At 35.2% G+C, this 14,279-nt stretch overlaps 1 protein-coding gene across 1 annotated transcript; it reads right to left on the bottom strand.

Moving 5' to 3' along the window:
* Positions 1-721: 721 nt before the first annotated feature.
* Positions 722-4,660, bottom strand: LOC129890538 (uncharacterized). Its single transcript, XM_055966075.1, has 5 exons — positions 4,655-4,660; positions 3,735-3,791; positions 3,242-3,687; positions 3,103-3,179; positions 722-996 (listed from the first exon to the last, which is right to left on the bottom strand). The coding sequence occupies exons 1-5, from the start codon at positions 4,658-4,660 to the stop codon at positions 722-724; spliced, it is 861 nt and encodes a 286-aa protein (XP_055822050.1).
* Between the last annotated feature and the right edge of the window lie 9,619 nt (positions 4,661-14,279).

The raw sequence follows: 14,279 nt of genomic DNA, 5'->3' as shown, positions 1-14,279 counted from the left end.
TTAATGCTGAAGTGTTTAGTCTTTCCATAGAACACCAGATTATGCGAAATAGCTATTGTAGCTTGATTATAAATATGAATCTCAGTATTAACTTTTTGTTGCATATGCAAATCAGAAAATATTTTTCTCAGCCATAAGGATTGATTTACTGATGCCGTTGCTGCAATAAATTCAGCCTCTGCCATAGATTGTTCCACAGTTTCTTGCTTTTTGGAACGCCAAGAAAAAATCTCTGATTCCAGACTAAAACAATATCCTGATGTACTTTTCATGTCGTCAATGGATCCAGCCCAATCACTATCTAAGAATCCATACAACTTGAAATTCCACACTTCTTGAATTTGACACCATATTCGACAATACCTTTAATGTATTTTATAATTCTTTTTGCTACTCGCAAATGCATTTCAGTAGCACAATGCATAAATCTAGATAAAAGACTTACAGCAAATAGAATATTCGGCCGTGTAGAAGTGAGATACATCAAGCATCCAATCAAGCTTCTGAAATTTCCTTCATCAACTTTATCAGTTCCATCATCTTTGCTAAACTTCTCCTTTTGATTCATTGGTGTGCTTGTTGCCTTGCAATTTTTCATATGAAATTTCTTAAGTATCTCCCCTGCATACTTCATTTCGCAGATAAAAATTTCATCACAACCTTGCTTGATTTCCATTCCCAGAAAATATGTCATTAGTCCAAGGTCTATCATCTCAAAGACTTACATCATTTCCTTCTTAAATTCTTCAACCAGCCACACATTGTTTCCTATCTCCAAGAGATCATTGACATAAAGGGAAACAATGAGAAGATCAGTTCCTTTATGTTTGACATAGAGAGTAACCTCAGATACACTTCGTTCAAACTCCAAACTCAACAAGTGATCATCAATCCTGCTATACCAAGCTCTTGAAGCTTGTTTTAAGCCATAAAAAGCCTTTTCAAGTAGACATACTTTTTCTCCTTTTCCTTGCTCAGCAAAACCCTCGGGCTTCTCTACATAAATTTTCTCTTGCAATACACCATTTAAAAAAAGTAGATTTCACATCTAGCTAGAACACTTTCCAACCCTTTTGTACTGCTGTTGCTAGCAACAGTCTAATGGTATCCAATCAGGCTACTAGAGCAAAGGTGTCTGAGTAATCAACACCAAATATTGAGGCATATCCCTTGACAACAAGCCTAGCCTTGTATTTATTGATAGAATAATTAGAATTAAGCTTGGTTCTAAACATCCATTTTACTCTAATGACCTTCCTATCTTTTGGCCTATCAACTAACTCTCAAATTTTATTTTTCTTGATCATTAGCATATCCTGCTCCACACCGTTTATCCAATTTTTATCTTGAAGCGCTTTCTCGTGCCCTGTAGGCTCACAGATTGCCACATTAATTTGTTGGTAGATTTCAGAGAGTAGTCTTATACCTCTAATTGGAGGATCATCCACTAACTCATTTTTCCATTAATCGGATGTTTTCTCCTCTGAAGCTTTGATTGAAAGTTGATTGTCCTTTCCGTCCCATTTCTCTTCCTCAGAAAAGTGCACATCTCTACTGACAATCATCTTTTCTATTTGTAGATTATATACTTTGTAGGCCTTGGAGGATGAGCTATAACCCACAAAGCTTTTAGGAGATGCATTTTTATCAAGTTTGTCTCTTTTAACCTGCGACACATGAAAGAAACAAAAACAACCAAATACTTTAATGAAGCTTACTAATGGTTTGAAACCATTTCAACCCTCTAATGGAGTTTTATTCTTCAATGCTTTAGTAGGAAGTTGGTTTTGGAGAAATAATATTGTATTAGCTGCCTCGGCCCAAAAACTTTTGAGAAGCTCTTTTTCATGCAACATGCACCACGTCATCTCCATTATATATTTGTTTCTCCTTTCACTAACTCCATTTTGTTGAGGAGTATATTGAGTAGTGAGCTGATGAGTGATACCTGCTTCCTCATAAAATTTATCAAATTCTTCAAAATTTTATATTCTTTTCCATTGTCAGACCGTAGGAATTGGATTTTTCAACCAGTTTGATTTTCCCCCATCTTTTTGAACATCGAAAAAATTTCAGCCACTTCTGATTTGTATTTCATAAAAAATTCAGCAGAATCTTGTATAATCATCAATTAATATAATATAGTATAGACTACCATTAAGGGACGGTGTTCTTTGAGATCCTACAACATCTATGCAAATCATCTGCAATCTTTGAGAAGTCCTCCTTGATGCTTTAGGAAATGGCTTCGTATTCTGCTTACTAAATTGACATGCTTGACAATTTGGTAAGTGATCAACTAGAGTTGGTAGTTTTCTTGTCATATCATCCTTCTTCAGCAATAATAGTGCTTGTAGATGACAATGTCCAAGTCTCTTGTGCCAAATTTCTGTTACACTTGCTTTCGTTGAATAATCTAGTTGCTCCTTTTTTGTTGGATCAAAGGAAAAACTCCTTCCTCTCATCTTCACCCGGAAAATTTCATTTCCAAAAGTGTCACTGATTTAGCAGTGATGATCTTTGAAGAAAATTCTAAATCTTTTTTCCATCATATGTTCTACACTTAGCAAATTTTGATCAAATTCAGGAACATAAAGAACCTTTGAAATTTTCTTTGTGCCTGTGCTTGTCTTGATAACTATGGTTCCAATTTCTTTGACAAGAAGGTGATATCCATTTTTTATCCGAACCTTGAAAATTTTAGTCGGCTTCAACTCCTTGAATAGACTCTTGTCATGAGTCATGTGGTTAGTGAACCCACTATTAATTAACCAAGAATTTGTTGAGCTCTTACTTGAGAAGCATGTTGCAACAAAAAGATGATCCTCTTCTTCTTGATTAGCAACTTGAGCATTTTCTTCCTGCTGCGGAGCCTTATTTTGTAAAATCACTACTTCATGTCCAAAATAATTGCATTTCTTGCATTTAGCATCAGGTCTCCTCCAACATTGAATGGTGGATGGACTTTTCTTCCATAGTGGTGGCAAGGGGGATAATTTTTCTTCGCATTTTCTCCCTTACTTTTGCTGTTGGTTGATGTTTCTCCTTCATTCAATGCTTAATTCTTTTTCTTCTTCTAATTTCTATTAACTTGGTGCTTACTGTTAAGAGCCCCTTCTGTTGTAACATTTGTCTCATGAGTCTTCTTTGCTCTTGAGCTTTTAGGGAATTGAGCAACTCTGTCAAACTAATTTTTGTCAAATTTTAAGTATTTTCTAAAGTTGTAATTATTGCTTCATACCTTTCAGGAACTATTACAAGAATCTTCTCAACAATTCTTGAGTCTACAAGTGTAGAGCCGAGTAGCCTCACCTTATTTGCAAGATTGAGAAGTCTGTTTGAATACTCTTTCACTGTTTCATATTCCTTCATGTTTTGCAATTCAAACTCCCTAATTAAGTTTAAAACTTGCACACCTTTTATTCTCTCATCTCCGACATACTCTTCCTTGAGATAATCCCATACTTCTTTAGCAGTTTTCAGAGACATTATCCGCGTGAAAACTGTTGATGATACAACAACAAATAAACATGCCTTAGCATTCGATTTCTTTGTCTTTTTTTCCTTGTGTTCTTTAATCTGAACAATGGTGGGATTATGCGGTAGGGATGGAATATCGTAATCCTCTTCCACAGCTTCCCAGAGATCCAAAGTATCCAAGTACGTTTCTATTCGTACTTCCCAAATCTAATAGTTATCTCCATTAAAGACAGGTGGAGAAATTGGTGAGAAACTTGCTTCAGCATCCATGACTTCTCCAACTCGATCACAGATCCCTTAAGATCAAAGCGCTGATATCAACTGTTAGTTTTAATGAGAAAACGGCAGATAAGACAATGAAAACAATGCCTAATTTGCTAGAGAAAAGAAAATAGAATAATATAAGGAACTAAAAATGAAGAAGATGACTTAGAGAAAAACTTATGCAGAGAGAGTTGTTAGTTCTATAGAAGAATGATACATAAAATATTCTAAAGAAAAAACTGAAATAGATCATGGTCCTTACTTTTAGGTCATGGTGCTAACCATGGTAACTATCCCTAAAATAATTGAAAAGAGAAATACAGGAAACTTAAAATAAGATATTGCAATCCTAAAGCAACTAACTAATAAATCTGAATAGCGATCAATGAATGGCTGCCACAATTTGAGTTTTCCTAATTCATCTAGGATTTAATTGATATGTATAAATCTCTGTTTTATGATTCTTTTAAACATTACTCAAGATAGGGAATATTGTGACATCTGTTTGAGAGAAGAAAGGTATGTTCAATCATTCTTCTTGAATTCTCAGATAATATTATTATTAATTTGGGAGTTACTTTATGGTTAATACAACTTCGTTTCTCGTACTAATTTCTTACGCATTATTTATCATAAATTCTTCAACATTTATTGATCTAAACATTGCAAGCATGAGTATCTAAACCACGTATCTAGAGTTTTGAGAATTATGATGAATTAATGAATGTAGATTAGCATGAATTAGTGATTCTTGAATGGTGAAATTTCATGTATTATTAATCTCTTTGCTTTGATTGCTTTATAATGGTTGCAAATGTTAGAAATCGTCGCCATATATATATATATATTCTTGAAAAAGAGGTAAAATATTAGGAACACAGATTAAAAATGGATATTTGAGGCTACTAACCTCCATCTAATGATTTGTACTTTCATGAGGATAATCAAACCAAAATAGTTAGAGAAGGTTAAATATGAAATATAGGTTGAAAGGATATAAAGTGATTCATCTAATTGGGTTGAAGGACTTTAACTGAACTCTTATCAATAGTTGTTCATGCATAACACAAGAAAAAATCACTAACCGAGATTTATCTGTGATGATATAAAATCATGGAAAAATACAATTTTAGCTTCATTTAATTATTTGAATACAAACAACAAAGCTTTCCACCAAAATGGTTATTGATAAGATAACATAAATCTTATTACGTTAATGTGACGACCCCCTCTCCGGGCTCACATATTCAGATATTGTCTAAGCCGGGTCAAACAATTCATCCCTTTCTTCACCTGCAGGACTTCATAGGAGTCGAACCCAGAACCTTAGGCTCCTTTACATCCACCTCAATGGATCGCCTTTCACCAATTGAGTTGCAGCTCAATTGATGAAAGGTGATCCACAGAGGTGGATGTAAAGGAGCCTGAGGTTCCAATTTGACTCATACGAATCCCTGTAGGGTGAAGGAATGGATAAATTGGCTGACCATGGCTTAGATAATACCTGAATATGTGGGCCCGGAGAGGGTCTTCACAAAAAGGCGCCCTTTTTGTGACGATCCCCTCTCTAGGCCCACATATTCAGGTATTGTCTAAGCCAGGGTCTTCCAATTCATCCCTTCCATCACCCTGCAAGGCTTCGTAAGAGTCGAACCTAGAACCTCAGGCTCCTTTAAATTCGCTCTCAAGGGATCGTCTTACACCAATTGAGTTGTCTCAGTGGAAGACTTGATTTAATAGACAATTAACTCAAGTGGACATTTAGAAAGTGTCATCATCAATAAATAACTAGATAATAGATTGAAAACACTCAAAGTATAATGTAACTCAATGTTATAAAATCAATAATAAAGTTATGGTTTAAAAACAGATTCTGAAAGAATCCCTCTACTCAACTCTAATCTATCTATGAAGCCTCTAACTGACTCATAAGAAGGTGCCGAGAAAAGTCCACAGCTACCTCAAAGAACTACTAAATAATAAAGGAACGACTAGAAAGAAAGGAGCTCCTCCGAATGCAAAGAGGTCTCACCAAAACTCGAGAAGTATATCCTCAACGATACGTCTATTGATGATCTCTAATACATGAGTCTGCATCATAAAATGATGCAAGCACAATGGTGTCAATATGTGGAATGTACGAGTATATAAAATAGTTTAAAGGAATCTTACTCAATGATACTCATCTCAACTCAAAAGACTCGCTCTGGAATGGCTCAACTCAATAAAGCATGAAGTAAAATAGTACAAATACTTAAAATAATATGCAGTAAGAGATGCAACTCAATATATAAAAATATAATATTTTTCTCTAGGGGAGTTTCTCTAGCCGACATCCATCAATTATGAGATAGTGATGATACAATGCTTAAGAATTATCGTTGCCGCAATCGTTCAATACTTGTCAGGGTAAAGGACGTTCAAACTCAATGGATCCAATATAAAAGTCCTCTTTTGGGACAAGAGAGGCTTGACCTCTATCCTACGCTGGCTACGTAGTTTATGGGCTCACCTCATATCGGTGCTCAATACTACTCCAAAAATATTGTATTATGCTTATGTACGTTTAGTGAGAAAATTACTCAATTTACTCATTTAGCCTCTTTTTTACTTTACCTGAACACTCATCTCATCTCAACTCAAAGAATGCATTTAAAACATAAATTAACTCCTTAACTCATCTCTTCTCTTTAAAATATGTATAACCTCAACTCAGTGAATGTATTTAAAATAAAAATATAATTTTATATCCTCAACTCAATCTCAAAATAGATGCTTTAATATAATAATACTCAACTCGTTTATAATCAAAATACTCATGTTCAAGATAATAATTAAGGAATTTTTCAAATTGCTCAAAATAATAATTAAGAGACTTCTCAAACTAAACTTATGCTCAAACTCTTTCTCAATCAAAGATGAAAATAGTCATTATTTAAACTCAAAATGGTGCATAAAATAATTAATGCAAAACATTCACAACTCGTTCTTTAAAACTCTGTCAATGCATAATGTACAATGAAATCTCAATTAGGGTTCATGTGGATACAAACACAAACCCACACTCTCAGCAAGATTCAATTCAAGAAACTCATCAAAGAATATCATAATACATGTACCATAACACAAGGAAATTTATATACGAACTCAATAGGAATGATAGATAATTTAAGAACACGATTTATGGAACTTTGAAACTTATCTCAACTAAGAAAACTGAAGATGTAAGGCACGTGGGTGAACTCAATCCACATTATGGGTAGCCTTATATACCATAAAATCTCCACAAATCTTAATGAAAAATCTTAACTTGAAGAAGAACAATCAAGAGACTCTTTCTTGAAATTCTTGGAAACCCTATGGTTAGGATTTAAGATTTCTTTTAGCAATTCATGTATAGATGAAAAATTTTGGTTTGGAAATCTTGAAATCTATGAAGAAGGACCTACCTTGTTAAAGAATCTTGAAAAAGAACCCTAACTTGATGCTTTCTTGAAAATCCTTGAGCGTTAATGTTTAGGAGTGAATGAGAGGGTTTTGTTTAATGAGGAATAACTAATTTCTACACGTTTAGGGATATTAAAATAACTTCACAAAGGGTTATAGAAAAAAATTACTCTTTAAAAAATAAAATAGGTGTCGTTCGGTTTAGGCAGTGGAGTCTGCGTCCTTTCCACATCGCGGAGCCCTCGTGCACTTCTGCCAGAATAGAGCATCTCCAGTAAAATGGTCATAACTTTGTACTCTGAACTTCAAATGAGGCAACTTGGTGGCATTGGAAAGAGGACTCATATATCCTTAATTGGATAGGTCATGGGCCATTTAACTCTTAATATTTTCAGAGATATAGTCATTTGAAGTTGACCCTTATATGATTTTATACTAAAACTCAATCGGTAAAGGATCTTTCAACTCGACTTTGTACTAGAGGTTCCTCGTGATCCCAATTCACCTCAAATATAATTTAAATACTTAGGAATTTATCCTAAAATATATATACAATTAGAAGTCATCGGATTCGGGCCTATACACATAAGATAAATGGCTCGGGTCTTAGGTTAAAATTTTTTGGGGTATAACAGTTACATATTACAAACCCCCTTTGAAATAAATATTACTGGTCGAATAACCACTACTAACATATTTCTCATTATATTCTCTATGGAATTTGACCCCAATCTTATTTGAGTTCTACATTTCATAGCGATCACTTTATATCTATTTTAAAAGTGTAATTTAGGCGTATCAAGTTTTTACTCCGTTGCCGAAAAAATGATTTTGAATCTATCTTTAGTGTTATTTCTTATTATATTATTTTTGTTTTTCCTTATTAGCAAGGAACCAACATCTACTCATAAAGGACATTGTGCTGACTGAGGATGCACTGCAACTACTACCATAATTATTATCGTTGTAGATCCTGATGCGGTTAATCCTGCAATAGGTGATGTTGTATCTATAGAAGCTGAAAATTACGTAGGTTGGCCTTTGCTCAAAATTATCAAAAGTAAACTCTATGCATCATGCAAGGAAAATGATAAGGTTGATTTTGATGACAACATTAATCTAATAAGATTTATGTAACAACTTGTTCTGTCATTATGGTTGTTTAAAGTCATAGTACCCTCATATCAGCCCCAATGGGTGAAGACTTTGTAAAATTCTAAAAATAAATTGAGTTTGAAAAATCTGCCAATGCTTCACTATAATGAAGGGTACTTCACTATACTGAATTTCTATATCGAAGCCATGCTTGCCATAGTGAAGGTAGTGAATTTTGCGGACCTTTGTCAAAGCGGAGGATGTAATGTGGCCTTTGTTTGTCAAAGATTTGGAAGCCACAAATATTAATATTTGGCAGCCATATTTGTCAAAGATTTAGTAGCTATAATACTTGATAAGGTTCACATATGGCAACCATAAATGTCAAAGATTTGGTAGCCACAATACTTGATATATTCATAATAAATTGTTGAATTTTTGTAACTTCCAATAATATCACCCATCACATCAAGCAACCCATTTTTATCCTTATAATAGAGAAGTTGCCATTAGTTGAAACACTCCTTGAAGCATATGAAAATATTTCATTGTTTTCTTTCCTTGTCTTTCCATTAAGAGTTATTTTGTAAGAGAGTTAGTGTTGAAAAACACTTGCGTGAACCCTTTCTATGGAGTGATCTTGTGAGGTTATTCTCTTGGGGTATTTGGGATTAATTTGAGTATTTACTCTAATTTTGTACTCTCTTTTTTACTCTTATTGATATAGTAAAATCTTTGTCTCCGCCTATGGACTTGGTCGCACCGACCGAGCTACATAAAATTTATGTCTTTTTATTTACTTTATTTTCGTTATTATCAACTTAGTATAGTTTTTCTATTGGGATTATAATATTATTTGGCTAAACTCCAGATTACTCGAGTTCTCGATCCTAACAAATTGGTATTAGAGCCGGATCTAATTGAGTTAGTTTCAATAGACAACAATAATAGTAATAAATACTTATGTTGAGAAATTTGACCGAAGTGCAAACTTCGGAATATGAAAATTAAATATTGAGGCTATCCTAATTCAAGATTGCCTAGATATGGCATTGAAAGAAAAGAAGAAGAAGCTAGAAAATATGACGGACACAGAGTTTGTCGTCATAGACAAAAAGACAAAATCAGGTATTATTTTAAATCTCTCAAATGAGATTTTACAGAATTATTTGGAGAAACTAAAGCCAAATGAATGTGAGAAAAACTAAAAACCTTGTATATGAAGAGGATAGTGGAAAACAAATTGTACCTAAAGCAAAAGCTTTACACATTTCGTATGGTTGAAGGTACTTCTATACTTTCACATTTTGATGCATTTTATTCTATTCTTATGGATTTAAGTAATATCGATATCGAAGTTAATAATGAGGATCAAGCCATATTATTACTTATTTCCCTATCCCAATTATTTAAGTATATTAGATATACTATGCTTTATGAAAAGGATAATATCTCTTATAGGGAAATTAAATCTATCTTAAAATCAAAAGAATATATATAGAGAGATATTACTGGGGAAGTGGTAGAACCCATGTGAAAGGTTTATTTGTAAGAGGTAGATCTAATAAGAAAGAATCAAGTATTTAGAGGTCTAAATCAAGGTCAAATCTAGATACATAAATGTTCTGTGCAAATATTGTCATAAGAAAGTTCATATTATTTCTGAATGTTATAAGTTGAAAAAAAAGCATAAGAAAAACAAAAATGAGCACCGAAATACTGACTCCACTGAAGCAAGTGTAGCTGCTAATGAGTCTAATGGAAGAATACATTTAGCTACTAGTAATAGTTTAAATATAATGATGAGTGGATTTTAGATTCGACCTGTTCTTATCATATATGTCCCAATAAGGATTTGTTTACCACATACGAATATGTTGGAGGTGGATTTTTATTGATGAGAAATAATGCTCCATGCAAAGTTTTTTGGTAAAGATATAATTTGAATGAGAATGCATGATGGTGTGGTGAGAACTCTCACTGATGTTAGATATGTTCATGATTTAAAGAAAATTCTCATCTCATTAGGCACTCTACAATCTCTTGGGTGTAAATACACAGGTGAAGGTGGAGTTATGAAAATATTTCTAGGTGCTCTAATAATCATGAAAGAACGCAGATCTGGTACGTTGTATACTTTATTGGGATCCACTGTTATAGGTGCTACTACAGTATCTACTCAATCTGATTTCGACATCAGCAAATTGTGGCATATGTAATTAGGGCATATGAGTGAGAAAGGTCTTTACATCCTCAACAAAAGAAGACTCATATGTGGACAAAGTATCGGGAACATGAATTTCTGTGAACACTATGTGTTCAGAAAGCATAAAAGGGTTATCTTTAAATCTCTAGCAAATCATTGAACAAAAGTTACTTTGGACTATATTCATTCAGATCTTTCGGGTCCTTCTCATAACCCGTCGAAGGTGATGCCGGGTATATGTTAACTTTCATTGATGCTTATTCAAGAAAAGTTTGAGTTTATTTTCTAAAAAATAAAAGTGATGTTTTCCTAACTTTCAAACAATGGAAAGTTTTCATTGAGAATCAAATAGCAAAACAGGTCAAGCAGTTTAGAAAAGATAATGGCTTGGAATTTTGCAATGACGAATTCAATGAATTTTGCAAAAATGAAGAAATTGCTCGACATTGCATTGTGTGAATGTGCCCTCAACAAAATAATAGTGTCGAAAGAAAGAATAGAACTCTTTCAGAAAGAGATCGTTGTATGATTTCAAATATTGGGTTGACAAACATCTTTTTGGACAGAGGATGTCTCCACAACTTGTTATATTGTCAATCATGCTCCTTCTTCGCCTTTGAACTTTAAGAATCCAAAATAAATATGGTCAGGTACTCCAACTAATTATTTTGATTGGTCAGGTACACTTTCTGATTATTCTTATTTAAACTCTTTTTGATTGTCCTGCATATATGCCTGTGAATAATGGAAAACTAAAGCCAAGGGATAAAAAGTGTATTTTCCTTTGATATACATTTGGGGAGAAAGGATACAGACCCTGGTATCCTGATTCCAAGTCATCAAAATTTATAATTAGCAGAGATGTAACATTTGATGAATCATCTATGTTACACCCTAGAAAAGAGTCTTCAAGTTCTTATAATACGAATAAGGAGCAGGGTATACATGAGTTGGTGAAGGTTGAGCTTGGCATTCCTTTTAAGCCAAACTCATCAACTTTGGAGCAAAATACAGTTGGAACTCTTGAAGTTGAGCCAAAAGTTGTGACTTTTGAAGTTGAACCAAATGAGTATTCTATAGCCACACACAGACCAAGGAGACAAATTCAAAAACTAGAAAGGTATGGAGATTATATTGCATATTCTTTTTTCAGTTGCACAGGAAATTGAAGAAATTGGAAAGCCATCAAATTATTCAGAAGCAGTTTCTAGTGTTGATTTGGCCAAGGTCTTGATTACAATGAATGAAGAAATTAAATCTCTCCACAAGAATAGTACTTTGTTTCTTGTGAAGCCACCATCAGAAAAGATAATTATTGGTTACAAATGGATCTTCAAGAAAAAGGATGAAATTCTAGGAGTTGAAGATACAAGGTATAAGGCATGATTAATTTCAAGGGCTATAGTAAGGTACAAAGGGTTGATTTTAATAATATTTTATTACCTGTTGTTAAACATAGCTCTATTCGTGTCTTGCTTGCCTTAGTTGTCATGTATGATTTGGAATTAGAATAACTTGATGTTAAGAAAGCTTTCTTACATGACGAACTTGAGGAACAAATATACATGCATCAACTTGGAGGATTTGAAAGTGAAGAAAAAGAAGATCATGTTTGTTTGTTGAAGAAATGCTTGTATGGATTAAAGCAGTCTCCAAGACAGTGGTACAAGAGGTTTGATTCCTTTATGTTGGGTCATGGTTATTCGAGGAGCATGTATGGTAGTTATGTTTACTTCTAAAAGCTAAATGATGGTTCATTTATTTACTTATTGTATATGTTGATGACATGCTCATTAATGCTAAAGATTTGACTGAAATTCACATTTTGAAAAGTCAGCTGAAAGAGAATTCGAAATGAAAGATTTAGGAGCAGCTAAGAAAATCCTTGGCATGGAGATTAAAAGAGATCGAAGAGCCACTAGGCTATTCCTGACCTAGAAGAAGTACTTAGAGAAGGTCTTACAGAGGTTTGGCATGAAAGATGCTAAACCAGTTAGTACTTCTCTTGCAGCTCATTTTAAGTTATCAGCTGCTCAATCACTACAAAAAGAGAAAAACGAGAGGTAAATGGCACATGTATTATATTCTAGTATAGTTGGTAGTATTTTGTATGCAAAGGTATGTACACGTCTAGACATTTCACAATCTGTAAGTGTGGTAAGTCGATATCATATTTTGGTTTACTTCCGCTTATTCTTTCTGCCTATCTTTATAATTCACCACTCTTGTTTAGTTTCTTCTCTCAAATCCATTACTTAAAGTTCTGGATTGATGGGTTGGCTTACCTACCGGTGAGTTATAGTAGGTGTCATCATGACCTAAGGAATTGGGTCATGACAAGTTGGTATCAGAGCTCCAGTTTCATTGGTCTCACTTGTACAGAGCTAACGTCTAGTAGAGTCTCATGGATGTGTACAGAGATGTCGTAACTTATCTTCAGGAGGCTACAGGATGTCATTAGAAATATTCTCTATGTTGTATCATTTCGTGCAGTGTTGTGTCTTATTGATTTTGTCAAATATCATTTATTCCATTCTTTTACAAGGATGGTTCGTACGCGCTGTACCTCCGATTGTGATAATGTACCAAGGCCTGGCAGGACTAGAAGCCATCCTTGTGGGATATGTAGGAGAGTAACACCATCTCCCGACCCAGAGATAGAGCCAGAGCTAGTAGAGGAGCATCAGGACGCTCCTATTCCTACTCAGCCAGAGGGACCACCACCACCAGCAGAGCCTGTAGCTGCACCAGTTATGACCCCAGCACTACATGCAGTGATTGTACAGCTCCTTACGGCTATTGGGGTTGTACCACAGGACCTGACCCTAGTTGCGGGCATACTAGCACCGCGGAATCCACCCGTCTACCCAGAACCTGAGGTTCAACTGCCTTCACCAGTTGTTGCACCCCCACTAGCAGTTCTAGAGGGTATGATGTCATTACAGAATTATAAGATGTTAGGGGTATTTTAGAGTTTGTCACCCCCGATATTTTTTGGAGCCATTAGTGAGGATGCCATGGAGTTTTTGACTACCTGTCAAGATAAGCTCTATTCCTTTGGTCTTGTGGAGTCTAGAGGTGCCAACTTCACTGCTCACCATTTAGAGAGGTAGCCAAATAGTGGTGGCGCTCTTATTTGCAGTCCAGTCCAGTTGGGTCACCACCATTGACATGGGCCCAGTTCTTAGAGGCTTACCTGACTCGATACCTCCTTAGGAGTGTTAGAGACCGACTCTAGGATTAGATTACTTGGTTGGAGCAGGGATACATAACTATTGCAAAGTACGAGGCCAGATTTCATCAACTTTCCCAACATGCCACTGTGATTCTACCCACTGAGAACGAGCAGGTATGATGTTTTGTGCACGGATTGAGACCTTACCTGAGGTTGGGGACCGAGCACTTAGGTTCTGCGGGCCATTTATTTTTAGATATGGTGGATCATACCCACACAATTGAGATTATTCCTCGTTAAGACCAAAGGGGTAGCGATAAGAGATTCAGGCATCAGGGTAGCTACAGTGTATCCCATTCTAGAGGCCATGATAGTTAAGACAGGCCCCGCCAGTAGTTCCAGCAGGATAGGTACCAGTGGGGTCAGTCCAGCCGGCCAGTTCAAGCCGCCCTGCCAGCAGTTGAGGATAGTCAGCCCCATTCGGGGGTTCCACCGCAGGGTAGAGCTTGAGGGGATCAGGTCCACTTCCTTCCTACCACGGATGAGTTATCATGGGTTGCTCAGCTTTAGGATGCTTAGATTGTGGTTTATTGGAGCACTAGGATATGGAGT

This window comes from Solanum dulcamara, chromosome 5 (assembly GCF_947179165.1).
Source record: "Solanum dulcamara chromosome 5, daSolDulc1.2, whole genome shotgun sequence".
Classification (NCBI taxonomy): domain Eukaryota; kingdom Viridiplantae; phylum Streptophyta; class Magnoliopsida; order Solanales; family Solanaceae; genus Solanum; species Solanum dulcamara.
The sequence above is the reverse complement of the archived record's forward strand: the minus strand, read 5'-3'. Positions and strand labels throughout refer to the sequence as shown.

Bases quoted from the DNA above. Each gene is read 5' to 3' on its own strand.
- LOC129890538 (XM_055966075.1), bottom strand. The intron at 3,180-3,241 runs GTATGAAGCAAT...TTAGTTTGACAG, and splicing joins CTTGTAATAGTTCCTGAAAG to AGTTGCTCAATTCCCTAAAA. The intron at 997-3,102 runs GTAAGCACCAAG...AAATTTATGTAG, and splicing joins AACAGAAGGGGCTCTTAACA to AGAAGCCCGAGGGTTTTGCT.